This window comes from Xyrauchen texanus, chromosome 32 (assembly GCF_025860055.1).
Source record: "Xyrauchen texanus isolate HMW12.3.18 chromosome 32, RBS_HiC_50CHRs, whole genome shotgun sequence".
NCBI lineage: Eukaryota > Metazoa > Chordata > Actinopteri > Cypriniformes > Catostomidae > Xyrauchen > Xyrauchen texanus.
In genome coordinates, this window is record NC_068307.1 from 11,165,198 (window position 1) to 11,191,486 (window position 26,289).

Here is a 26,289-nt window from a genome sequence, read left to right on the forward strand (position 1 = left end):
GTGGAGGTTGCAGTGTTAGCACACCGAAACAGCAATGTGATAGATTGTGAGCAGACTTATAAAGCAATGGCTTTTGTGCGATTGGCTAGGAGTTACCCAGCTAATGATGTGATGATGTACACCTGCTGGTCTTCCCGCTAGAACTACGCTCCACTTACTTTTCCCGCTAATACAGTATAAACAAGCATAAAGTCAGGTTGGAAGGGCGGAATGTTTGCAATGTGTTCACCCAGTCATTACCCTGATGCACACACAAAAAATACACAGCAGTGATTCAGTGGCATTGTTAGTGTAATGGGGAAAGGAGTTCTTAATGATATATATTGTATAAAACAAGCCTAGATTGGATTTGCGACAGAAATCACGTATTTTTCAGCCTAAGGCACATTTTAATAACCACAGAAGCACAGCAAGTCTTAACAATCACTAAAATGCAGAATAATAAATTTTTGTCTGCATGTGTTTTCCATGCGGAGTTCAAAGCAATGCTTGACGCTGAAGTTGGCGCTGATGTCCTGATTGCTGTAACAAAATGGATAGCCACAGTCTGCCGGCTGATTAATTTTGTAGGATCTTTAAGAGATGAATTGCCCATTACAATAAATATGCAACTTATGTGAGGACTAGTTCTTTCATTTAGTTAAACTCCCACTTAGACTTTGGGAATGTTTAATGGTACTTGAATTTGTGCTATTTTAGTGCATTTCTATATTTATACTTGTTTGGAAAATGTTAATAAAGCATTATATTGTTATATATTGTTAATATGGAAATAAATTCATTTTGACAGGGAAAAGTAAATATAGAGTCAAATTTCAGCACTTTCAAAATCTGTGATTAATTATGAAAAATTATGTGATTAATCGTGATTAAAAATGTTTTATTGACTAACAGCAGTAGTCTAAAATTGAACACTGATCATTATCATAATTGTATATACAGGTGAAACTCGAAAAATTAGAATATCGTGCAAAAGTTCATTAATTTCAGTAATTCAACTTAAAAGGTGAAACTAATATATTATATAGACTCATTATAAGCAAAGTAAGATATTTCAAGCCTTTATTTGATATAATTTTGATGATTATGGCTTACAGCTTATGAAAACCCCAAATTCAGAATCTCAGAAAATTTGAATATTACATGAAATCAATAAAAAAAAAAGGATTTTAAATACAGAAATGTTGACCCTCTGAAAAGTATAATCATGCATATGTACTCAGTACTTGGTTTGGGCCCCTTTTGCATTAATTACTGCCTCAATGCGGCGTGGCATGGATGCTATCAGCCTGTGGCACTGCTGAGGTGTTATGGAAGACCAAGATGCTTCAATAGCGGCCTTCAGCTCTTCTGCATTGTTTGGTCTCATGTCTCTCATCTTTCTCTTGGCAATGCCCCATAGATTCTCTATGGGGTTCAGGTCAGGCGAGTTTGCTGGCCAATCAAGCACAGTAATACCATGGTCATTGAACCAGGTTTTGGTACTTTTGGCAGTGTGGGCAGGTGCCAAGTCCTGCTGGAAAATGAAGTCAGCATCTCCATAAAGCTTGTCTGCTGAAGGAAGCATGAAGTGCTCTAAAATGTCCCGGTAGACGGCTGCGTTGACTCTGGACTTAATAAAGCACAGTGGACCAACACCAGCCGATGACATGGCTCCCCAAACCAACACAGAGTGTGTAAACTTCACACTGGACTTCAAGCATCTTGGATTGTGTGCCTCTCCATTCTTCCTTCAGACTCTGGGACCTTGGTTTCCAAATGAGATGCAAAATTTGCTCTCATCAGAAAAGAGGACTTTGGACCACTGAGCAACAGACCAGTTCTTTTTTTTCTTTAGCCCAGGTAAGACGTTTGACATTTGAAGCCCATGTCCAGGACCCGTCTGTGTGTGGTGGCTCTTGATGCAGTAACTCCAGCCTCAGTCCACTCCTTGTGAAGCTCCCCCACACATTTGAATGGCCTTTTCCTGACAATCCTCTCCAGGCTACGGTCATCCCTGCTGCTTGTGTACCTTTTTCTTCCACACTTTTCCCTTCCACTTAACTTTCTATTAATGTGCTTTGATACAGCACTTTGAGAACATCCAACTTCTTTTGCAATTACCTTTTGAGGCTTTCCCTCCTTGTGGAGGGTGTCAATGATGGTTTTCTGCACAACTGTCAGGTCAGCAGTCTTCCCCATGATTGTGAATTCAACTGAACCAGACTGAGAGACCATTTAAAGGCTCAGGAACCCTTTGCAGGTGTTTAGCTGATTAGAGTGTGACACTTTGAGCCTACAATACTGAACCTTTTCACAATATTCTAATTTTCTGAGATTCTGAATTTGGGGTTTTCATAAGCTGTAAGCCATAATCATCAAAATTATATCAAATAAAGGCTTGAAATATCTTACTTTGCTTGTAATGAGTCTAGATAATATATTAGTTTCACCTTTTAAGTTGAATTACTGAAATTAATGAACTTTTGCACGATATTCTAATTTTTCGAGTTTCACCTGTATTTACTGAACCACACAAAACACATTGTGGTCATAAAAAAACCATGCTTATCTTCATTGCAAATGTATTTAATATAGTCTGCGCTTTATATTCTCTCATCATTTTGTTCATGTTTTAGTGAATGAGTGCATGGCATACATCTAATCCATGTTGACATCTGACTAATTTAGTTAGATTCTACCAAGTGACAGATTAATTTGCACTAGTTTGATTGGACGCAGACTAATTATAGTGGAAGCATTCTCCTCATTTTTAAAGTTTATAAGCCCGTTTTGTTATCTTGAATACATGATTTTATAGTTAGTAGCATTTCTTTTATTTGCACTTAGCATTGTTATTCTTGCCATCCGTGACCCAATCAGAACAGACCTGTGACCCATTTTGTGGTAAAACTGCAATAACTTGAAAGATATCTTGCATTTCCCTGGAAAAAAAGTTTGATAAACATTTCACCATTTATTTAATATTCTATGTGAGACAGGTCTATTTAAAAGCAATTATACAGACAAAGGTTAATTTGCAAGTTTTCGTTTGCTTAGTTCATTTGTTTGCTCAGGACTTCAATATGACTTGTTTGAGCGTATAACACTGATGCAATCTGAGAGAGAGCGCCACAGTGTGGACTGTATCGATTGGACTGTTCCTTGCACACAGTGATCTATAGAGCAAGTCTAGTAAAGGTCCTCTGAGTGTTTGTGTGTGTGTGTGTGTATATATATATCTATCTATATATATATATATATATATATATATATATATATATATATATATATATATATATATATATATATATATATGTATGTGTGTGTGTGCGTGTCTGTGTGTGAGTGAACGTGCATGGAGGCAAACTTTGAATCAATACATCAAGCTGGCATCTTGCCTGTACACTTTTGAGTCATGAAAAAAAGAAACCAACAGAGATCATGCGTGAAAGAGTAAGAAAGAAAGAGAGAGAGAGAGAGAGAGAGAGAGAGAGAGAGAGAGACAATAGAACCAGCAGTCTAGGGAATGGTTCGGCTCATTACTCAATGACCTTTCACCCTGTTGCTTGGCAACACAGGCACTACTAAATGACTAGAATGGTAGAGAGAGTTGAAAACATTTAGTTGTTCCCAGGGTTGCTAATGGTGTGAACGATATGTGCTACATCACTTGACATACAGCACAGTATAGAAAATGCATGTACTTCAAACGTTCACTTACAAAGTCAGGGGCTAACCTGCACCTGAGTGTGATGGATTTGTATTGGCCTGTTTACTATGAAAATGACTCAGAGTTAACAGGCAAATAAAGTTCTTATGGATTTATGAGAATTTTAAAACCCTGATTTTAGATGCAAACTTAATTCAGCAGAAAACTGAAAAGTGAACCAAGTTGGCATAAAATTATAATCTGGACTGGATGAGCCATGTCTGAAGCCACTGTAAGATGATTATAAACGCACACCTGTGACCACACATTGGCAACCATAAACAGCCTACTGACTAATTCACTATAGATTAAGTTACTGTTTACAAATAAATGCTTGGCTCCGGCACTTCAGGGTTCTTTTTGCAGCCCAGAAAAAACTGTTTTAAATGGGTGCTTTGCACAAATTTAGTTGAAAATGCCCAAAAAGTGCTGTTTGAAACACCCAATTTCCTACAGGTTACAGAATATTTGGGTTATCACATTTGGTCTAGTAGACCCAACTGACCCGCAACTGTTAATGGTAAAATGCATACTTTTCACGAAGGCACTGCACAAACTCTGATCGCAAAAGGCTGTTTTTAATATGCAAAGTGTGACTGCTTTTACAGATATGAGGCCAAGTATGACCTAACGATTATCTTATATGAACAAGACCACCATGGAAGATCTAACAGGATGAACGGGACCCCATCTTGGGGACCACTACATCTAATAGGCTACTGTTTGTGAAAGTATAATACTTCTAAAATTGGAAGAATTTAACAGTTTATTGAACATTGGTGTCTTTTACAATAGTACTGTTGCCATTGTTCTTTGTATAAGAACCCCCTTAGATGAAGTAAATTCACTGCAATGCGCAGCCTTATATGGCTTATAAACCTTAGACATGGTAAACAACATATTTAATTTTACTCTAATGACAATGATGCTGTAAGGACAGTCTGTTCAATAGGTTGTACTGTTTTAATATCTAATCATGGCAATTGTTCAGCTAAAGAAATATTAAACATTTGTCATGCCTAAGAAATGACAGTAGAAAAAATACTCTGAAAAACATGGGTTGGGATTTTTAAAACATTGTGAGCTTTTACATAGTACAACTCACTGAATGGATTGTACATCTATACCTCACAGCATCGTTTTCGCCAAAAATGAAGTGTCTCCCCAGACAAAGGTTTATTGCTTTATCGCATGCAGCTGACTAATCCAGACCTTTGTCTGATTTGTTACTGATATGTGTCACTAAGCTAATGTGTGCTTTATAAATGTTAACAGTAATCTCAGTGTCAATCAATCATTCAAAAACTCTTAATTCTGAAAATTTCATAAAACATTTACACAACAGTACTTTCAATAGGCTTCTGTATAGCTCAGAAATGTCAAGACAAAAAAAGGTTTCAATCATTGAGGTGATGTGTGAGAGTGTGCTTGAGTGAGAAAGAGTGTAAATGGATTGTGGACTGACAGTTACACAGTCACTCAGTCAGCATCAAGACAGCTTTAAACAGACAGACAAATGCACTTCCTGCCATTTAGACATTCCTCTCTACCTGATAGTCTGCTGGATGAAGCGGTCGGGATCCAGTGCAGCGAAGGTAGCGAGGGTGGTTTCAGCTGGAACTCCCTCTTCAAAACGAATGTTTTTAGGGTTGGATGGGAAGACGGGGGCTTCATTGACATCCAGCACTGTGATAGTAACCCCAGCTGTGGAGGATAGGGAGGATGGTATGCCACTGGACAGGTGAGCCTGGTTTGAGACCACCACTGTCAGCATGAAGGCTCCATTGCGCTCATAGTCCACAGGCTGCCCGTATGAACAACACACAATAAAGCACACATCAGAGAAGAGGGCAAACACGTTGCAGTTGCTACGTTCCTTGAACTCTCAAAGTGGCAGAGGCCAGAATTGATTCCTTTTACCACCAAATTTTAATTTCATGCAGTATGGAGAGAATGTGGCACAAACGCTAATGGTCAAGGAATGCACAAACAGAAATTAAAGGAATAGCAAAAAATTTAATTCTGTCATTATTTACTCATCTTCATATAGTTCCAGTTTTGTATGCAATTAGATATTTGAATGAGAAACTTTGATATTTGTAAGACTTTCAGGATGGCTGATTTACAGACCAGTTGCTAGTGACTCACATTAAAGCTTAAAAAGCACCAAAAATTGTCATAAAAGTAATCTATGTGACTTGTGCATTATATTCCAAGTCTTCAGAAGGCATACGATCACTTTGTATGTGTCACATTCTCCCCCAGTTTCTTCCCAAACTACATTTCCCAGAAGCACCTCCCCGGACTTCTAACCTTTCACACCTGTTACCTATTCCTCATCATAAGTGTTCTGTGGATATATATGCCTCAGTTTCAGTCATTCTTTGTCAAGTCTTGATTATGCTACACCATTCTGTGTACATTACTGTCTGTGATCATCTTTATCCTTCATCCTTGTTCAAAGTTAAGTGTTTTATGTCGTTTGTTACTTCTATTAATATTTAGAATTTTTTGCTCTGCATTTTGTAGTGTTGATCATTTAGTTTATCTGTTTATTAAACTCTTGTGTTTGGGTTCTACATTTCCTGTTGTCTGTCTGTCTGTTCTGAGACCGAATTTAAGACGCTCTTTATTGTTATTATACAGTACTTCATTGGTTCTTGTGCACCTTTAGACCAAATATCATGTCATGATGTTTGCTTGCCATATATCATACAAACGTGTCGCCATATTTGATTTGGGCTCTGTGTAGATAATTTGAGAGTGAATAACAACTTAAATTTCAGTTCTGTTCATCAATTAAATATTATGTACAAGTCACATGGAGTACTTTAATGACACTTCTAAGTGCTTTTTAAGCTTTAAAGTGAATCGATATCAACTGCTATTGTATGGAAATCAGCGATCGCTATATTCTATAAAATATTCCCTGATGTGTTCAGCAGAAGAAAGAAAGTCATATGGGTTTGGAACAACATAGGGTGAGTAAATAATGACAGAATTTAAACTACAACTACTACTTTAATTTCAGCATTACATAACTCACCAATTTACTTTCTTAATGCACACTCAATGTAAAATAAAAATGCATGTCTCTGTGTTCATCTTCTATAAAAATTGAATAACTTGCTCAACATCTGAAACAAATCACAAATCTCTCTTCTTCCTTTTTTTTTTTTTAACTACACCACTGTAACCACCAGGCAACATTATTGTAAGTATTTCCCATTTTTCAAAACCAAATAAATTCTAATTGAATAAAGCATTTTTTTTTCATGTTAACTATCCTGTTTCAGGTCAGATTATGTTGATTACATTAAAATTACATGAATGAGTACATAATGACAGGATTTTCATTTTTGGGTGAACTACACCTTTAAGCTTTAGGTTCCTGACTTGGTTGCTCAGACTTTAGTTGACCTATTATGGCTAAAAAAATGTGCTTTTTGAACTAGACCTACAAATAAGCACTGGCAAAAGCCATTTCAGTAAAAGGCTATTCTCTCCACTGTCAGTCTTTATAGCATTAAAAACTTCAAAAGTAGATATTATTTTCTGTCTCTTAGCAGAGGGGCAGAAAGTCACTCATTTTAAGTAGGGAGAAGAAGAGTTGAACCTTAGAGTAAAGGTTAAAACAAGTTGTGAGACGAGCATGAGTGGATCAGCTGTTTCGTGGGTGGTAGTGGTTACTGTGTGCAACACTGTGTGTGACCATGAAAGTCCTGTTACTTCCAGAAAAGATGCATTACATTTCTTGTGTGCCAAGGGTTACACACACACACACACACACACACACACACACACACACACACACCCCATTTAGCCTGAACAGACTGTAGGGGCAAGTGCTGTTAACGAGCACCTATGAAGGCCAGAACGGTACACAAGGGGGTGGGTGGCCAGCACCATGCCCAACCACCTTTGTCTCCCCAGTGGCAATGTTTTTACACACTGCACCAGGTACTCATTTTAGGCTGAGTCAACCTAGGGGAGGCCCAGGACCGGTTCAGATAATTGTCACTGGTGTTGGCCATGAGCAGGAATCGAACTCAGGTCGCCAGGTTCATAGCACAGCGCGCTAACCGCTACACTACCACTCCCCACTCGAGACATGGGCCGCTCCCCGCCCTGGCGGCGCGGCGTGGTCCGCTCCGGTCGACGTCCGCGTCGGGAGCGGGGGGCCCCGTCCCTCCGCCCGGGGAGGGACACACACACACACACACACACACCATGTAAATTACCAAACAAACAAACATATGCATCCGCACATGACTAAAACTTCAGTTTTAGTTGAGGGACATGTTTATTCTCTTAGTTAAAGGAGTTTGAGTGAAGGTTCTAAAGGACAACCAACACATTTCTAGGGGGTTTGACAATTATTATTATTTGAAAAAATATAAAAATTTGTATTAAGTAAAATTTTAATGTAATGTACAATATTAGTCTGTACATCAATAAGGCTTTTGGTTGCACTGTATTTTACAGCATGTATACTTTCAGTATGCATACAGTGTACTTAACCAAGAAAGTACTGAATAATATTAGGTTACTACATGTACTTAGTATGGGTTAATATTAGGGTTAGGTTTAGTACCTTGTAATTACAGCTGTGGCAATTTTATACTGTAAAGACAATACTGTAAAAACAATTCTACAGGATTTTTATTTTATGGCTTTGCATTATATGTATCATAACAAAGTTTGTAAATATTGTACATTAATATGGTACAAATTGTGTGTTAAAGATTATTTCATTAAAGTTTGGTCTGTTACAATTTAAGGCTTTAAGCATAATTTAAACATGTATCAAACACATAAAAGAAACATACAAAGTAATGTCCTTGTTGTGAAAACCTAAGCTCCTAAAATAATAGCATACTGAAGTATTGAAGTTATTGTATTTTGAATTCTTCATGAGACTGTTATTAATTTTCCATGTTTTAGAGAGTGTCAAATAATGTATTGCGTGTAGTGCATTATGTAAGGAAGCAGCGTATTCACAATGCAAGTTATACATTCTGACATGCATGTAACTTAGTTTAAGTTCTCCTGTTTGTTTGTTTCATTGTTTGTGCAGACATTTGGTTTGGACTCCAGTGGTTAAATCCATGTCTTCAAAAGCGATATTATAGGTTTGGGTGAGAAACAGATCAATATTTAAGTCCTTTTTACTATAAATCTCCACTTTCAATTTCACTTTCAGAATGTGAAAGTGGAGATTTATAGTTTATAAAAACTGTAGATAAGTGGTCCCCAACCCACGGGTCATGACCCAGTTGGGTTGCGAAAAAGTGCTGGGAAACATGCCCTTTGCCCTTTATGAGGCACTATCCAAATTTACATAACAGGTGCGATTTCAGAAAACATTGCTTCCACTCTTCCTATAGATGAAGTTACTGTTTACAAACAAACGCTCCACCCTGCCCTTTCCTGGTTCTTTTGATAGCCCAGAAAAGATTTCTATCTATGGGCGCTCCGCTCCAATTGCGCTGTAACTTTTTGGGGTTGAAACACCCCGTTTCTCACAGATTATTGGAGATTAGAGCTTTTTTAAATTTCCACCTGATCGCTGCAGCAGGATTTTATATAAATGATGATAATTCATCGAGTCTGCTCTATTAGAAACAACTGACACGCAGCAGTTGTTGGTGGATATTAACTTTTTTTTTAACGAAGAAATCACGCAAATGGCTGTTTTTAATTTCCAAATAGCTGTCGCTGTGACAAATATAAGGTCAGATATGATCTAACAATGATCTTATCTGATCAAGACCGCCATATCTGATATAATGGGAGGAACAGATCCCATCTCCACCACCGCAGAACATGGACTACTGTTTGTGAAAGGATAAGTGAATACAAATGTCATACTGTGAAAATTATGTCTTTGCATTAATTGAATGCAGTCTATAATATTGTTCAATTGAAATGGCTGTTTTTTTTATATAGAATATGTTCATACAGATGTGGCCAAAAATATTGGCACTCTTGGTAATATGAACAAAGAAGTCTGCATTGTTGCACTGCCAAAAATCTGCATTGTTTATCCTTTTGATCTTTCATAAAAAAATAAAAATAAAAATAATAATAATAATAATAATATATATATATATATATATATATATATATATATATATATATATATATATATATATATATATATAAAACCTTTAATTGAAGTAAAACAATTGAAACATGGCTAGTCATGGCTTTTTTTTTTTTTTATGACAGATCAAAAGGATAAACAATGCAGATTTGTTTTTTCACAGCCTTCTTTGCTAATATTTACCATGGGTGCCATTATCTTTGGTCAAAACTGTACCAAAGTAAGACTATTATTATTTATTGAATGTGGGTTAATAATTTAAGCAGTAAAGACACATATTGCATGTCTAGTGATAGTTTTTATTTTTATTTATCACATTTCTTAGGATTTAGAAGAGTGTTAAACATGTAAGGATGTGTAATCTTCAACCTGTTTTATGTCCGACATGATCATACAGGCTCATTGAACCAAGTTTAAAAAATTTTGCCGATATTTCAGAAAAGAACCCACATACTTTCTTCACTGTAAACCATAGATATTCCTTTATAATAACTTTTATTAACATTCAAATGCATTTTTATATTCTATTAAGCTTAAAAAATTATTTAAACTGCAGCGCTGCCTATTTCCAGCTTTGAAATCTGCTGCTCATAAGATCCCGGAAATTTGGTTTCCTGCAGTGTGACATCAGAGTAATTTCATCTATAGTCAATGTTAACATGAGTGTGAAACTAACATAATAACCACTCAGTGGTCATTAAATATCCCAGGGCATTTTCTCGTAAAGAGTAGGGGTATAACCCCGGTGTCCTGGCCAAAGTCCCCCATTGGCCTTTGTCAATCATGGCCTCCTAATAACCCCCCTGTCATGAATTGTCTATATCACTCCACTTTATCCTCTCCACCAACAGCTGGTGTGTGGGGAGTGTACTGGCGCACTATGGCTGCAATCGCATCATCTAGGTGGATGCTCCACACTGATGGTGGTTGAGGAGAGTCCCCTGTTCACAATGTAAAGCGCTTTGAGTGTAGAATCAGAAAAACACTATATAAATGTAACATTCATTCATTCATTCATTCACCAAGGGGTCCTCGGCTGAAAAAGGTATATGACAATTTAACCAAGAGGACAAACACACCTTAACCACCATGACCCTGCCATCATTGGTGATCTCGTCAGTGCGTATGGCGAAATGACCCATTGGATCTCCTCCTACAATCCTATAAACAGCGTTCCAGTTGGGTGTGTGAGGCTGATCCTTGTCCCTCACCGTCAAATTGGCCACCACCACACCCACAGCATTCTCCGGGACCTCCCCTAGAAACTGACAGGTAAAAAAGAAGACACACAAATTAAGTAAACAGGTCAGTTTCTAACAAGCAAAACTTTTACATTTGTGGTTACTTTGCCAGGGCATCTGATTTCATACATCCACTAAAAATGTACTTGGGACCAGCCAGTTAATAGAAATTTAAAATATGGTTCAGAAAAATGAAGTTATCTCTGAGAAAAGGTCAAGCTTCACTTGTTTGCAGATTTGTTCCATTTGGCTTAACGTTTCATATGCAATGACATTCATACATTTTTAAGAGCCAAATAATTTTTGGGGCCATCGTATTACAAGGAAAGCCCCCCACTTGGAGGAACCTTGGGATAAGCAATACGCTCATGGGCACAATGGTGATGACACATGGGTCATTCCCTGTGGATTACGAACCTACAACCATCTGGTTTCCAGCACTGCACATTCACCACAACACCATACCATCCATTTTCTGTTCTTGGGTTTTGGGGCATATTTAGGATTATCTCAATATGGTTTGCATAGGGTTGCAGACAGGTTAAGGGGTGCGTTTTGGGTCTCATTTGCTACACACAAACACACACAGTTTGCTACAGTAGGGCTACTCATAGCCCAAGGTGCTAATGTGCGGTAGGCAGTGGCATAATCACACAAGCTCATTATGCTTCAGTAATCTGCTTCTCACTTTCCAGTTTACAGGGGTTATGAAGTGTGTCTGCCAGATGTTGTTTACTGTAATGGCATCACCATGCAGCACAGACTACAGCCAAACACACTGCTGCATACTGCATACACACATACTTCATCACGGAACAAGTTGGCTTAAATTGGGGAAAATAAATCATGGTGCATTTTCTTGCTTCATTTGTTGAAATTGTAGAAAGGACAGAACTGAGCGAGAGAGAGACTGATAGACAGGAAAGAGAGTGAGACAGAACTAGTAATATCTTCTGGCTGTAGTGATGAAAACATCAGAGAGGCCGTCCTGTCTCTCTGGCTGCACGTTGTCTGGGATGCACAGCTGCTTTCACTGATAAGCAGAAAAACACTTTGTCGAGATCAAACAAATGTGCTGTGTCTCTTCCAGGACAGGGTGCATGAGACCAGTAGAGGACAGGACAGTAGACAACGTGATTGAGTGATTGATTGATCTGTGCAAAATCACAAAATCCGAATTCTCTAGACTACTTCCAGTTTGATTAAAAATAACCTCCTCTGGAGGCTACTTCAATAAGATTTTGAAATTGTGTGTGTGTATGTGTGTGAGTGTGTGTGTGTGTGTGTGTGTGTGGAGAGAGAGAGAAGAGGGAAGGAATGTAATGTTTGATACTTATTTAGGACTGGTGGATTACGGAGGGGTGAAGATAAGTGGGAAGAAAATCAGAGGTTAGACAAAGGCAAAAAGGGAATTTGTTTCTCTTTCTCTTGTGCTTCCTTTTCTGGCTTTGAAGAATCAAAGGCAACACTTCAGCCACACTCATATTATGTAAAGAAATCATTCATTACACTAACCATCTAATCAGAACTATTCTAGATGTGGTAGTTTGATGATGCTTTGTGACTAAATGATCTGTGACAGAATTGGATTAAGTGAAAGAATCATGGATTTCTGTTTCATTATTTGTCATCAATATTCAATTCATTTCCATTAAAGTCTGTTGGATGTAGAAGCTAAAAGACATTTATTACTAGTAACAGCATTCATATTTAATCACATGCTGAGTATATTTCCCAATATTAACTTTTTCATCTTACATCAGTCAAATGTTTGGACACACTGGTGTGAATTTTTGTAAACAGCTTCGTCTTGAAAAACAACAACAATAACAAAAATCATATCCAACTTCAAGTTCTTTGGTTTGTTTAATATTTTTTAAGGAATATTCTGGGTTCAATGAAAGTAGTGTGGCATAATAGCTTTGGGAGACCACAAGAGGATGATATAACATTTACTGAAGCCGGGACGCTATTAAGATAAGCACCAGTATCACACAGTAAACACACAGAGGATGAGCTGATTCGGTGCAGCAGAAGGCAGTCCAAAGTTAAAAAGGTTTTTGCACTTCAAGAATTAACAAAGTGACATTGATGAGTTTGCAAGTTACTGTATGAAACCGGTGTAACTGCGCAAACACAACGATTAGAAATGGTAATGTGAATTGAATAGGTCTTTCTTTTATAGCTGTCAAACCACAAAACAACATACTTGTAACTGAAAATACATTGTGTAGGCTATATGAAAGATACATATACACAATATATCATCCAGCGATAGCTGTGTAAATTATCTTTGTCCTTTGACAATGATTTGGGTTGAATTTAATGGAAAACAGTGTGAGATGCGCTCCATGGCATTGCTGAATTTTGACGCTGAGCATTGGCTTTATGTGTGCACACCTTTGTAGAAAAGAATTGTTACGAATTTTAGAATGCACCATGTGGTTCGCCAGATGCGTTTGGTGTGTGACCCCCCTTTGATTTACCCTGCCACTCACACTTTACCAAAGTTTTGTTGAGAAATATGTTTAAAAAGACCAAAACTACTGTGCAACGAGCAGCCTTATTTATATCAGAAATCCAGATTTATATCAATAATCATTGTGAAAATCTTCAGATCATTGATGTGTAAAAAAGCATAGTTGATTATCACAAAAAAATTTTTTTGCCCGGGCCTACTACCTCGTAGGCCCGGGCAGTAAGGTCCCTCACCCAAAGTGACAACCCGGTCACGGCTTCAAAGTGCAGAACTGCTGCCCTGACTTTACGCCACTAGCAAATGCGGTGGACATAATTCTGAAGGGCAAAGACTGGACAAAGTCTGAGTAGTCTTTAGCTGCTCCGGCATTACAAACGGCAGGGAGCAGAAGGCTTAGAGAATGACTGGCCAAGGGTCGAGAAAGGCACCTTGGGCAGGTAGTCAGGGTGAGGGTGCAAAGAATGCTCTTGGTCCTACCTGGGGCAACTCAAAACAAGCCGGCAAAAGAGACAGAGCCTGTAGGTACCCAAGTCTCCTTAGAGACGTAATTGCCATATGAAAAACCATCTTGAGAGTCAGAAGTCTACCAAACGCTGACTCTAGAGGTTTTAAGAAGGGGGGTCTTACCCTATGAAGAGGTCCTAGCAAGGATGCCTCTTAGAGGGCACCCCGCCCACCAAGGCGTGGCAAGCCGAAGTGGGAGCCACATAGAACCTGGCAGTGGCGAGGCAAGTGCCCGCTGACAGTTCTTTCCACAGAAAATCCAGAACTGAAGCAAACTGGCAGTTAGCTGGTTCTGTAATTTGAACTTATTAGAAGGAAACGCATGCAGGAGCATTTGTGCCATGTATGCGCCACCATGATCAGCACCCCGAGGGGGAACTGGGTGACTCGGGAGAAGTAGAGGAGACATTGCGCTATCAACAGAGGCTGAAGAGGTCCTCTTCTGCCCTGTAAAATCTACCCAGATCAGTTCCAAGAGAGGGAGCCCTAGCACTTGAAATGGTCTCGATAACTTCAGGAGAAAGCCCTGTGAACCTCAGTTGGTACCCTACAGGGGCCAAGCATGAAAGGTTTCACAATTCGGGCCAGGGATGAATATGTCCCCGAGCCTGAGAAAGAAGGTCCTACCTGTTCGAATCGCCTCAAGGCGAGCCGTCGAGGAGAGATATTAACTCCGAGAACCATATCCTGTTCAGCCAGCGCAGCCATTAATAGGAGGCAAGACCCTTGCTGGTGAACATTGCCAAGACTCCCGGAGCAGAGAAACCGGGAAAGAAACGCATACAGACACATTCTGGGTCATGTATGTGTCTTAACGCCCAGACCCAAGGGGCTGGGTGATTTCAGGGAGAAGTAGAGGAGACATTGCGCTTATTCATAGAGGCTAAGAGGTCCTCTTCTGCCCTAAGATCTCACCCAAACTTGTTCCAAGTGGAAAAAGCCCGGCATTTAAAAAAGGTCTCGATAACCTCAGGAGAGAGCCCTGTGTCCCTCAGTTGGTACCCTTAGGGGCCAAACATGAAAGATTCCACAATTTGGGGCAGGGATGAAATATTGCCCTGTGCCTGAGACAGAAGATCCTTCCTGTTCGGCATCGCCAAAGGCGAGCCGCCGAGGGAAGAGATTAGCTCCGAGAACCAAGCCCTGTTCGGCCAGCTGGTGCTATCAGTAAGAGGCAAAAACCCTTGCTGGCTTAACTCTGGGCAACTACTACCTTAGGGTGGAGTTCTTAACTCCCCGCTGGTATTTTCTGTCTGGACCGTGAATCTGCTCCCATATACGGGCATCCAGGGATATAACTGACCTGAGTGACAGGAGCTTGCCCTGGGCCCTAAGGAGAACCCAACGTGTCAGAAATACAGCTGACAAGAACGTGGGTCTCCTTGATGATTTATGTAAGAGGCTACCGCTGCATTGTCCACTCAAGCACCAAGACATGGCAGCCTCAGGAGGAGGTATTTCAGGGCCAGAAATACAGCCATCAACCCGAGACAGTGACTGTGACAACCGAGCTGATCGACCCTCCTATCCCCTTAAGCTGGATCGACCACTTAAGGCCGCTACCCTCACCCATCAGGGAGGCGCCTGTCGTTAGCAGCCTGCGCACAACAAGACGCACCTAGAGTGGGACCCAAGGCAGAAAACCGGGTCTGAACCACATAGAAAGGGAACGAAGCCTGAGGCGCAGAACCCTATTTAGCCTACGGGTTTTGGCCCTTGGAAGAATCCCCTGGCTTTTGGCCACAACAAAAACGGTCTCATGAGCAGAAGGTCCAGAGGGATCACTGTGGACGCATTCAGCCCTGAGACCTGGAAATCATTGATACTGATAACAGTGCAACCTTGACCTAGCCTGACTTTGCTCAGGGTGATCTAAATGGACTCAATCCTAGCGGAGACAGTTGTGCCCGCATTGAGATTGAACTCCATACGATGCCCCGATAGACAGTGTTCTGAGTGGGAGAGAGGACGCTTTTCTTGGCGTTGAGCCTCAACCCCAGAGAAACAGATGAGCTAAGACGATGTCCCTGTGCTGAACTGCCAGTTCCTGAACTGCGCTTAGGATCAGCCAGTCGCCTACATAATTCAGAATGCAGATGCCCTGGAGTCGCAAGGAGCCAGCCTACATCATGCATTGTGAATGTGCGGGTAAAAATGGCTAGGCTGAGTGAAAGAACCTGACCCTGGAAGACTTCGCCCCGGAAGTGAACCTCAGGAACTTTCCATGTTGTGGCAGAACTTCTAAATGAAGTATAGAAGTGCGTCATAAGATCGATGGTGACCAGCCAAACGAGTTGTAGGGCTTGAGACACCGACCGCCTTGACAGGCATCATCTTGGACTTGAACACCCACGGGTAGTTCAAGCTTTAAGATCTAAGCCAGACGCCACCCCTCACCCTCCATGGGTAACGGAAGTATTTAGTGTAATAACCTAACTCTCTCTGGAAGGGGAACACATACCGTGGCCCCTTTAACCAGGAGAATGAGTTTTTGTTTTTACAAAAAAGAAATCCGTTTACGGTAGTGAGAACACTGCTGAAACACGGAAAACGGGCGAGTGAATTAAATCCTGACGCCCTTATAAGACCCACAAAAGAATATATCCGCAGGAGTTTCCACGCTGCCAGGATCTCTGAGATGGGTATTATATTTTAACACTTCCTGTTGAGGGTTGTCGGTGCTTCGCGCCCTGAATAAGATGCAGGAACAGCTTAAAACACCCAATTTTGGTGGAAGCCTCTGCAACCCGAAACACCAAGAGGTGGCGGGAATGAGGGGCTTCGAGGGGGTACCGGAGGGGTGAAGTGAAACACGCTGCCCGTCCCGAGGGAGCTACCCCTAATCTAGGTGCAAGACCGCCAGGGTTTCTCTTGGGTCTTGCTTCGGGCTGGCAAGGGCGGCGAGACTGTCCCCAATCCCTGGGAGGAGGAGCACGACTCGCCACGCTTTGTTTTTGAGCCTCCTTCAGTCAGCACCGAGGCGGTCTGCGGCTTGCTCGCCAGCGCAGAACCCACACTCAGGTCGCCCAGGGGTCAGCCTGGTACGCCTGTAAAACAGCATAGTGTGCAGAGCAGCACCAGCCTGACCTGCTGCTTGATAAGCCCTTCCCACTAAAGTGGAGGTTGTCCTACAAGGCTTTGAGGGAGAGAGGGCTACTTAAGTGACGATGCCGAGCCCGGCGAGAGATAGCCCGCAAGCGTCTCTTCGACCGGGCGGCATCACTGAATACCGCCGTGCCTCAGCACCCACGACAGTCGAATATAATGACGCCGAGGGTATGTGAACACGGGAAGAAATATATATATATATATATATATATATATATATATATATATATATATATATATATATATATATATTATATTTTTTATATTGTTCTTTATGGAGGTTTATCTAAGAAGGAAGGAACTCCATGAGGCGCTCCATGCTCTTAGACTGGAAGTTATAAAATCTATCCCCTAATTTGGAGCGCTTGAGGGTCTTTTTTCAGCGTGGCCAGACCAATCTGGCAACCGCACGAGTAACAACATCGAGCAATTCCTCCGTAGATTTTTTATCGCGGACGGAAAGCTCGGAGGCGGGAAGAGAATAGCGATCCACCTCATGATCCGAGAAGCGCCGAGATCATGTGAAGAAACAGCTGGGTTTGGGGAGAGAGTGAGAGAAAGGGATCAACCCGCCTCTTGCTCCTCAGCCAAAACCATGCCAGAGCCCCACGAACGATCTTCTTTTCGAGAGTGCTGACTCCCGAAGCAAGCGTAGGCGAGCACGACGCACTCTGCCTGTTAAAGCAAATCACAGTGCTCGCGACCCGCCCTGCTGCAACGCAGAGCAGCGTGCTCCCAAACAAACAGCAAAAACTGATGTGTGTCGTCTTCAGCTATAGAGCGAGAAGAGTGGAACACGCACCGCTTATGGCTTTCAGTCATTCTCTCTTTTTAGAAATATATATATATAATATTTTCTAAACAGAAGAGAAAAGAGAACAAAGAACAAAGTTCACTGCACACTGTTTAACTGATTCTAACTCCTAACAGAGGAAAGAAAGTTTTGACAGGGTGTGTGAAACACACAGAAACAGAATCGCTCTGAAAAAAGAGTTTCTGACGACACCTGGTGACGTATCCATTTATAGCCTGGCCTCAGGTGCATCTAGTGATTGCATCGGCCGAGGCTGTAGGTTCCGGTCAATGTCCATTGACGTGTTCCACACATTATTCAGCTCGGCTCACAGCGAGAGCTGTTCCCCGTAGCGCTTAGCAGCGCAACGTCGTAGTGAAGCCTTTTGTAAAGGGAACATTAAATAAGTCACTTAGGATGTGAATGGGCAAATTTTTGGAGGGTTTAAAAACAGAAATGTGAAGCTTATAATTGTATAAAAGCACTATACTTCTGTTAAAACTTGTGCATTATTTGAGCTGTAAAGTTGTTTAAATTGTTGTTTTTCTGGTCGTTTTAGGATTACGTGTTACATTGTCATGGCAACTAAATTGCTAAATTTGATATAATTTATACAGAAAAGATTAGTAAGCAATTTTATCACACAAAAATCATGTTAACACGATTATTGTTTAAATCTTGTGGCTATACTTTTGAAACAGTGAGTATTTTAATGTGTAAGGATTAGCCCGATTCACTTCCACTGTAAGAGCCTCACTGGAACCTAGAGTTTGCTTTTTTCAAAGAAATGGAGGGACAAGTCTAAATAAAATTTTTTTGGTAATCAACTCTATGCAGGGCTGGACTGGTAATCTTGCATACCGGGCACTTTCCCGGTGGGCCGATGCACTTTGAGGCCGATCAGGGGCGGACTGGCCATCGGTAGAACTGAGCAGGCCGGTGAGTCGGGCCACAAAATGTGCTGAATGGGCCGCGATAAGCTCAAATGAGCCGCCGCGATATGCAGAAAAGGACAGCGAGCACCCCCCACCCCCCCATCAACACTCGACAAGTTTTGGGCCAGTTGCCATGTAAAATCCCGGGACGATTTATCTTCCCAGTCCAGCTCTGACTCTATGCCACAAATGTTGTCGTTTGAACTTGAATTAAACCCGGGATATTCCTTTAAATTTATTTTTATGAATGTAAATAAGTACTTAAAAAAGAAACCTTTTATAAAACTTTTTAAAAGTAAATATATAAACTAGAAAGAAACAAAAACCTCTGCTTTACTCTGAAAAAATATAAAAAGCTACAAAGAGGCATAACATAATGGTGTCTCAGTGAAAAAAACACCCAATACACCACAACATATGCATAAGTATTAATGCCCTGCAATGACTATAAAACATATTACAAGGCCTCAGTATAGTTATGCTGTTTCCTGATACAAAGTCCACTGTCTTCATTGCTGTCATCATTATGTATACCGCCACCACCAGCATCATTATAATCATCAGCAGCATTATCATCAACATTACAGTCATCACTGTGCTTTAGCGTTGCATGTCCCTTAAGATGCAGTTTTATTTTGTTGTACTTTTGCTCTTGAAAAGAGACAGCTTTTTCCATATTCATACAACTTTTGCATGAATAAAACATATGGCTGTCTTCAAATTGAGGCGATATATCTGCAAGGTTTACACCCCCTCAAGCAATTTCAGCTTAATTAGCTTGCTTTCGTTTCTGTGGGTCTCCTACGGCAAGTTGTATATGGCTTCATGCCTCTGTCAAATGCAAATAATCATAGAACATTTCTACCCGACTCAGTCTGTGTGGGTGAAAGAGAGAGAGAGAGAGAGAGAGAGAGAGAGAGAGAGAGAGAGAGAGAGAGGATGGATGTAAAACCAAACAAATTAGTTCTAGCATGCATTCCACTTGAACAATTGTGTGTATGTGCTTTTGTGTCTGCCAAAAACAAGCAATTGAGCACAACCACAATACTACAGCCCAAAGCCATAATAAGCCTACAAGACGTTTATTTCGATGTTCATATTCTCCGCTTGAAACATTAAAGCTTTACTTTAATGAAATGTTTGTCTGAGTTTAACCAGCAACGAAATGTAGTAAGGCACTTATGAACAAGTCAATTCTGTCTCCACTCCAAGTTGCTTCTTTCTTTCTTTCTTTCTTTCTGAGTGACTGCCCATACTATTTAAAAAGTAAGTATCAGCAACTCGCTCACAAATTGCTGACTGAATCAACACAACCCTCACAAGTGTCAGGTCGTGTTATGGTTAATTTGCTCTCTGCTCAATGATATGTGACAAAATTGTTTGTTATTGGGAGCGAGAGCATGTGCTGAGTGTGGAACTTAATAGCTGGTGTCATCAGGGTTAACTTGCTCTGTTAGGACCTGTCATACGTACTGAAACAAGACAGCTGAACTGCAGAGTTGTTCTTCGGTTGCACTCTATAATTACGGACACTTCAATGGACAAGGATACACATGCTCAGACTCTTGTGGGAGGAGCCGCATTAAAAAAACTTTAAAACTTGCAAAGTTTTTGAAATGATCAAGAGTAATCAAGTGGGTGGATGAGCAATGAGTTTCATTTCATTTTAGTCTGGCTTTCAATTTTGCTCAATTTTCTCTGTTTTCATTCAGGCAAGAGAAAGTTTAGTGCATGGATGAGTGAATATTAGTGTGTATTACTTAGAGGAGGTGTCAAGAAAAGATGGATGAGGTCTATCCTACTTCTCTGTGAATGTGTATGGACCAAACATCATAAATGATGTCTATAAAGGGGCGAATACTCATGGCAGCCTAGTTGTAGTGTCATATAAACAGACATGCTCAAAAATATGCATCACAATATCATAATTGGATTGATTGAAACTGTAACAAATGCATGAGAGTGACCCAGCATGTCTGTGAGACAGAGTGGATCAGTGGACACTCTCACATGGTTAACTTCACTTTTGTCCAGTAATAGCGTTTGAGTGTTTTCAGTTTGAAAAGTCTTCTTGCAAGTGGGTCCTTGGTATATTTTAGAGAGAAAAAAAGAGGATGATATAACAAAACATCCTGCTACTGCTATCCTTAGTTTGCTTTATTCACTTTCTTTCCTGTAAAGCTGCCTTGAAACAATAATTATTGCGAATAAGTGCTATACAAATAAATACAAAATTAATTATCTAATATTCTACTATTCTAATAATTGGTAGAAGCAATGTCACAAATAATGAGGTGCATGCGTAAACTGCAGGTTAAGATTGGTAGGAGAGCATGCATTTACATCACTACATTCTGAGAGTTTCCCACATTATTCATGAGAAGGAGCGCTTCCATCCAATCACATTTTAGCCACAGCAGCGAATTCAAACTCACGATATGGACGTAACCGCTGTTTCCGCAGATGCGAAACTTCAACAGCATTCGGGGAACAGAAATGAGAGCAGACTTTTAGATTAAACCCTAGTGGTCAGATTGAAATCACTCCACAAATCATCCATAACCGGACCAGCATGAGCATTTCTTGGCTGTGGTTGTACTAGTCCGGCTCCAAACACGCTGTTTATGAGGGAGAGCTACGAGCGCTGATTCCAATGCTTATTCTCCATGTGTCGGATAACTGACATGATAATATTGAAATCACACATCAGAATGGACCATTGTCCACTCCATAACCACACCGCACTGGAGGAAGCATGTTTGTTGGTTGGCCGCTGTCGTGCTTCAAACATTATGCAGTGCTGTATTCCAGGTGTATTTGGATAGGCTGTTCTGTTTAGACAGTGCCGATCGTGTCTTCTCGCTTTGCATCTGATCATAAACATGATAACACGACGGCTTGTTTAAAACAGAAGACAATGATGACAACTAAATATCATGTCAACTATATAATCTACTTTACATAACGTTTCTGGGATTTATGCCTATTGTTTACTGGTGTTACGTAGTCATGACAATGGAGTTGAAATGCTGGATAACTTTAAATAGACAATGTGTGTGTGGCAGGGCGGAGGGCAGGGCCGGGTCCTGATCATACACACCCGGTCCCTTATCAGGCTAATCAAGCCTCCTGCGGAGGATTGTGCGGGAGAGAAACACACATGACAGACATGTCCGTAAACTATCTCTCTCTCTCCCGCACAATCCTCCGCAGTCGGCCTTTATCCCTCTCGGAGGCTTGATTAGCCTGATAAGGGACCGGGTGTGTATGATCACGACCCGGCCCCGCCCCGCCACAGTGTGTGATCGACTTTAACACACTAGAGTCATGTTAAAACATTTTATGTTTCAGTATTGTGTCTATACTTTTAAAACAGTATGTATATGTTTTGTGCATGTTTCGTGTAGTGGGCTAAAGCGCAGAAAAGGTAAGCAGAAGGTTGATCCCCACAGCCACCATCATTTTGTCCTTGAGCAAGGCACTTAACTCCAGCTTGGTCCAGGGGATTGTCCCTGTAATAAGTGCATTGTAAGTCGCTATGGATAAAAGCGTCTGCCAAATGCACAAATGTAAATGTGTATCAGACCTGTTTACTTTTTTGCCTTATGGCATGCAATTTTGTTTGTTTTAGAAAAAGAGGGTTGAGTCAAAATTATTTTCTGTGGCAAATCAACATTATGCCAAAAAACTCCTTGTTTAAAAAACCAGTGCTAGTTTGTGATAGTGTCTGCTGTTCTCACTTCATTCTCAAAAGTTTGAACAAACTTAAAGATTTGAAAGCTGTTCTATAGCCTTAACTCTTTGTCCCATGATTAATATATAGAAAGTGCCCCAAACTCTTTTTCTTCAACTCTACCCATAATGTAAGGTTCAGCCATCTCTGCTGTGTGTGTTTTTGGAAGTAGGTCTTGACCCCCTCCAATTTTCCGTCTTCCCACCTACAATACCCGCCCACGTATTTACATATTTTCCCGCCCAATTTAAGAGTCGTTTCTCAGTCTGAGGTGTAAAAATTGGGGCTCAATCAGGTGGCTTTCTTGACCCTTTATGTACTATGGCAAACAAAAGCCAATTATTACATTTTGGAATCAACATGACTCTATGGTATCACGCTTTGCATTTTTTTTTACACAGAAATGGGTATGTATATATGGAAATATATAGCTGCGTTTATAGGTTTTGAATGGGTTCCTAACATATTTTGTGGACCCTTGTAATAAAACAGTATGAAAACCTCTGGCCTATGCCACTGCCAGCTAATCACAACTCAAACCCACCAACAACAGGAGCCAGATGCTCAATGAGGGCAGAGAGACCTGTCTGCAAGCATCAACTCATCAGAACCAACATTTGAAAATAAGTTGACATCAATTAAAATGAAGAGCAAGACCGTCTGATGCCAGATGATAGATGTCATACTGATTCACAAAGAATCATTTGGCCTTCAAATAAATATTACAGGTAGAAAAAATGTGCAAAATAAATCAGAATGTTTTAGCATCACACGGTGTGGAGGAGGCCCGGGGTTATTACTTAATGAGTGAAGGAATGCAAGGGCACCAGAGATGAGTGTTGTGAGAGAGAGAGATAAAAGAGCCATGGCCGATAGCTGGAAATAAATGAAAATGGAGAAAAGAAGAGACACTGAGAGCCAGAGAGAAAGATTGAGGGAAGAAGATACAGTATATATGGTTAACCGGAGAAATAAGGAGACCGATATGAAGGCTGACAGAAACAAACACTGTTAAAAGTAGGCAGAAAAAGTGCACCATAACAATTCATGTTTAAAAATAGAGATATATGCTGGCACAATATTATATATGAAAATAGTTGTCCCAAAATAGGAAAATGGGAACGTATAAGAAAAGAAAACTTTTTCAATCATTATGTACTTTTTGCCACTTAACTAATAATATTATTTTCAGTTTATTATTATTACTGAACAAAATCAACCAAATTAAATCCATCATAAATTCATCATAAATATCTATATTTGTCAAACAATAGTGGACATGTTGAATGTAATGAGCATATGCAAAACTAAAGGAACACAAAACTCAACTCAACCCAACTGGTAAAGCGTGGCGCTAGCAAAACTCATACTGATAACACACATACTGATAAATATATGGTTTGAATGTAATGTAAATATCCAAATTATATTTATATTTATCAATAAAGTCAATGATGCAGTGTCTAGCGGGATGGGCTGCTCAAAGAAACAGAGACATATTTTGATAACACTACAAAGCCACAATGTTACTGTTAAGTGATATCAACATACAAATGATTTACATATAGCTGAATCTGCATATTAAACATATTAGAAAAAAATAGACATATTAGCTTTATAGACTTAAATATATGAATTCACAAAAAGTTTCTTGAGCCAACTAGAAATTTCAAACGCAACTAATCAGAGGATGCACTGAGGGAGAAAAAAAATGAGGGGACGAGAGCGGAATTGAAGCCAGATGCCTGAAGAGAAACTACAGTCACCTAAGGGGCAGAACTGGCACGTTGACAAGACAGAGAGAGAGTAAGAGAGCGAGAGAGAGAGAGAGAGAGAGAGAGAGAGAGAAAGATGGTGTGCACCAGATCTCTCCTACCTCTCTTTTCCCTCCATTCTCTCTCTCTCTCTCTCTCTCTCTCTCTCTCTCTCTCTCTCTCACACTCTTTCTTACCTTGTTCTATTTTACCTTCCATCATTCATTGCTCTTAGTTAATCTCTCTTTGTTTCACAGCTCCAGTAAGTTTCTCCAGCTGTCAGACTGTCGTGTGAATTAAGTGGGTATCAAGACACTGTTAGATTTCAAAGAATGGGGTAATGAGGGGTGTCTCTGTCCAAAACAGGCAGACTATCTAAATGCTCCCTGTAGTACTGGAGGATACTCACTGTTTTAGCGTCCAGCTCTGGAGGGTTGTCATTGATGTCTGTGATGCTAATGAGTGCAGTGGCTGTGTTCGACAGGCCGAAGTTCAGGCTGCCCTCCATATCTGTGGCCTGGACTATGATGGTGTACTGTGGCACTTTCTGAAATAACACAGAACATGCAGATGTTAATAAGTTGATATGACGCTGCATTGCTCAAAATGGGGATTTAACACAGACTTACAATTAATAAATACAAACCCAGACAAAATAGGCAAATAGACAAACTTCTTTCATGTTAAGAATTTAAAAGCACTATTTTGTTTATTTATTAAACATATTTACTTTTGTGGATTTTATTTTTATTTAGATTCAGAGGGACATGCATCACAAATTGCCCATATTTCTTGTACCATGTTGGCATCAGATGGGAATGACATGTTACTTTTATATATACCGTTGTACTTAACAATTACGATAATTATGTAGCATGGAATTTATTTCAAAATAATTTAAAGAAAAGCATGGAACAGTCATGTCCAAAAATCATGGTACTATGATGGCATGTATCCATAAAACCTTGGCATGTACCATGTAAACAAAAACACAAAAAACAAAACTAAATTAAAATTAAATTAAACAAAATATGCTACTACCATGATATAGGTCCAAAAATCTATGGCATTAGCATTGGTAATATGTCAAAACACAAAACAAAACATGGTAATACTGAGGTAACTTGATACTACCATGGTATATGTCCAATGTTCAAAAAAGCTATGGCATTAGCAATGGTACCATGTAAAAAAACATGCTAGTAAATCTGTGTCATTAATTCATTTCATATTCAATTAGGAAAACAAAAAATGATTGTATTTCCTTCTTATTTTACAAAACCAATATTAAAAACAAATAATTACTTATATTTCGTAATATCGATTTAATGCTCAAGTTAAAAATAGGATATTGTAAAAATAGCCACAGGAAACTGTGCATTTTGATTATATATGGCTTGAATATTAGATTTGCACATATGGGTGGACCTATAACACCCCTTCTTCTAATTGGCCAACCTGCCTCGTCTTTCTCAATGCTGTGAGACAGAATAAAAGTTATCTGCTGTTTAATTGTTCAGATAAATTAGTTTCAATTAATATTACATTCTTTACCATTTATTCTCCAAAACTCGTCAAGTTTATTACAGCAAGTTATCTCTCTCATCAAATAGTCAGATTTATCAGACAGCCCTACACATAAACCTGCTGTCTTTGTTTTAAATGAGATGATGAAAATAATCAGACATTCATAAGACTATTGAAGCATATGTATCATTGTAAAGATATAGGTTTATGTTTAACTGTGGGATAAAGTTAGTTTTAGGTTCGATATTCCTTAGATATTCCCCTATTTGCATAAGGGACCATCTTAAAACTCCACCCACAACTAAAACGTCACTGGCATCAGAACAGTAATTTATCTCACCATTGACGTGCATGTTCTATCTAAAAAACATTGCTATTTAAAAAACAAACAAACAAAAATATATTTTTTAAATATTAA

The 26,289-nt window shown here is 39.8% G+C and overlaps 1 protein-coding gene across 1 annotated transcript in view; it reads right to left on the reverse strand.

The window, feature by feature from the left end:
* The window catches only part of cdh4 (cadherin 4, type 1, R-cadherin (retinal)), a 324,629-nt gene that overhangs the window by 10,339 nt on the left and 288,001 nt on the right, over positions 1-26,289 (reverse strand). Inside the window, exons 9-11 of the mRNA XM_052101106.1 lie at positions 24,754-24,891; positions 10,877-11,062; positions 5,242-5,495 (exon numbers count right to left, since the gene is read on the reverse strand). Of these exons, the coding sequence (XP_051957066.1) occupies positions 5,242-5,495; positions 10,877-11,062; positions 24,754-24,891 (578 nt within the window). The remainder of the gene's footprint in view (positions 1-5,241; positions 5,496-10,876; positions 11,063-24,753; positions 24,892-26,289) is intronic.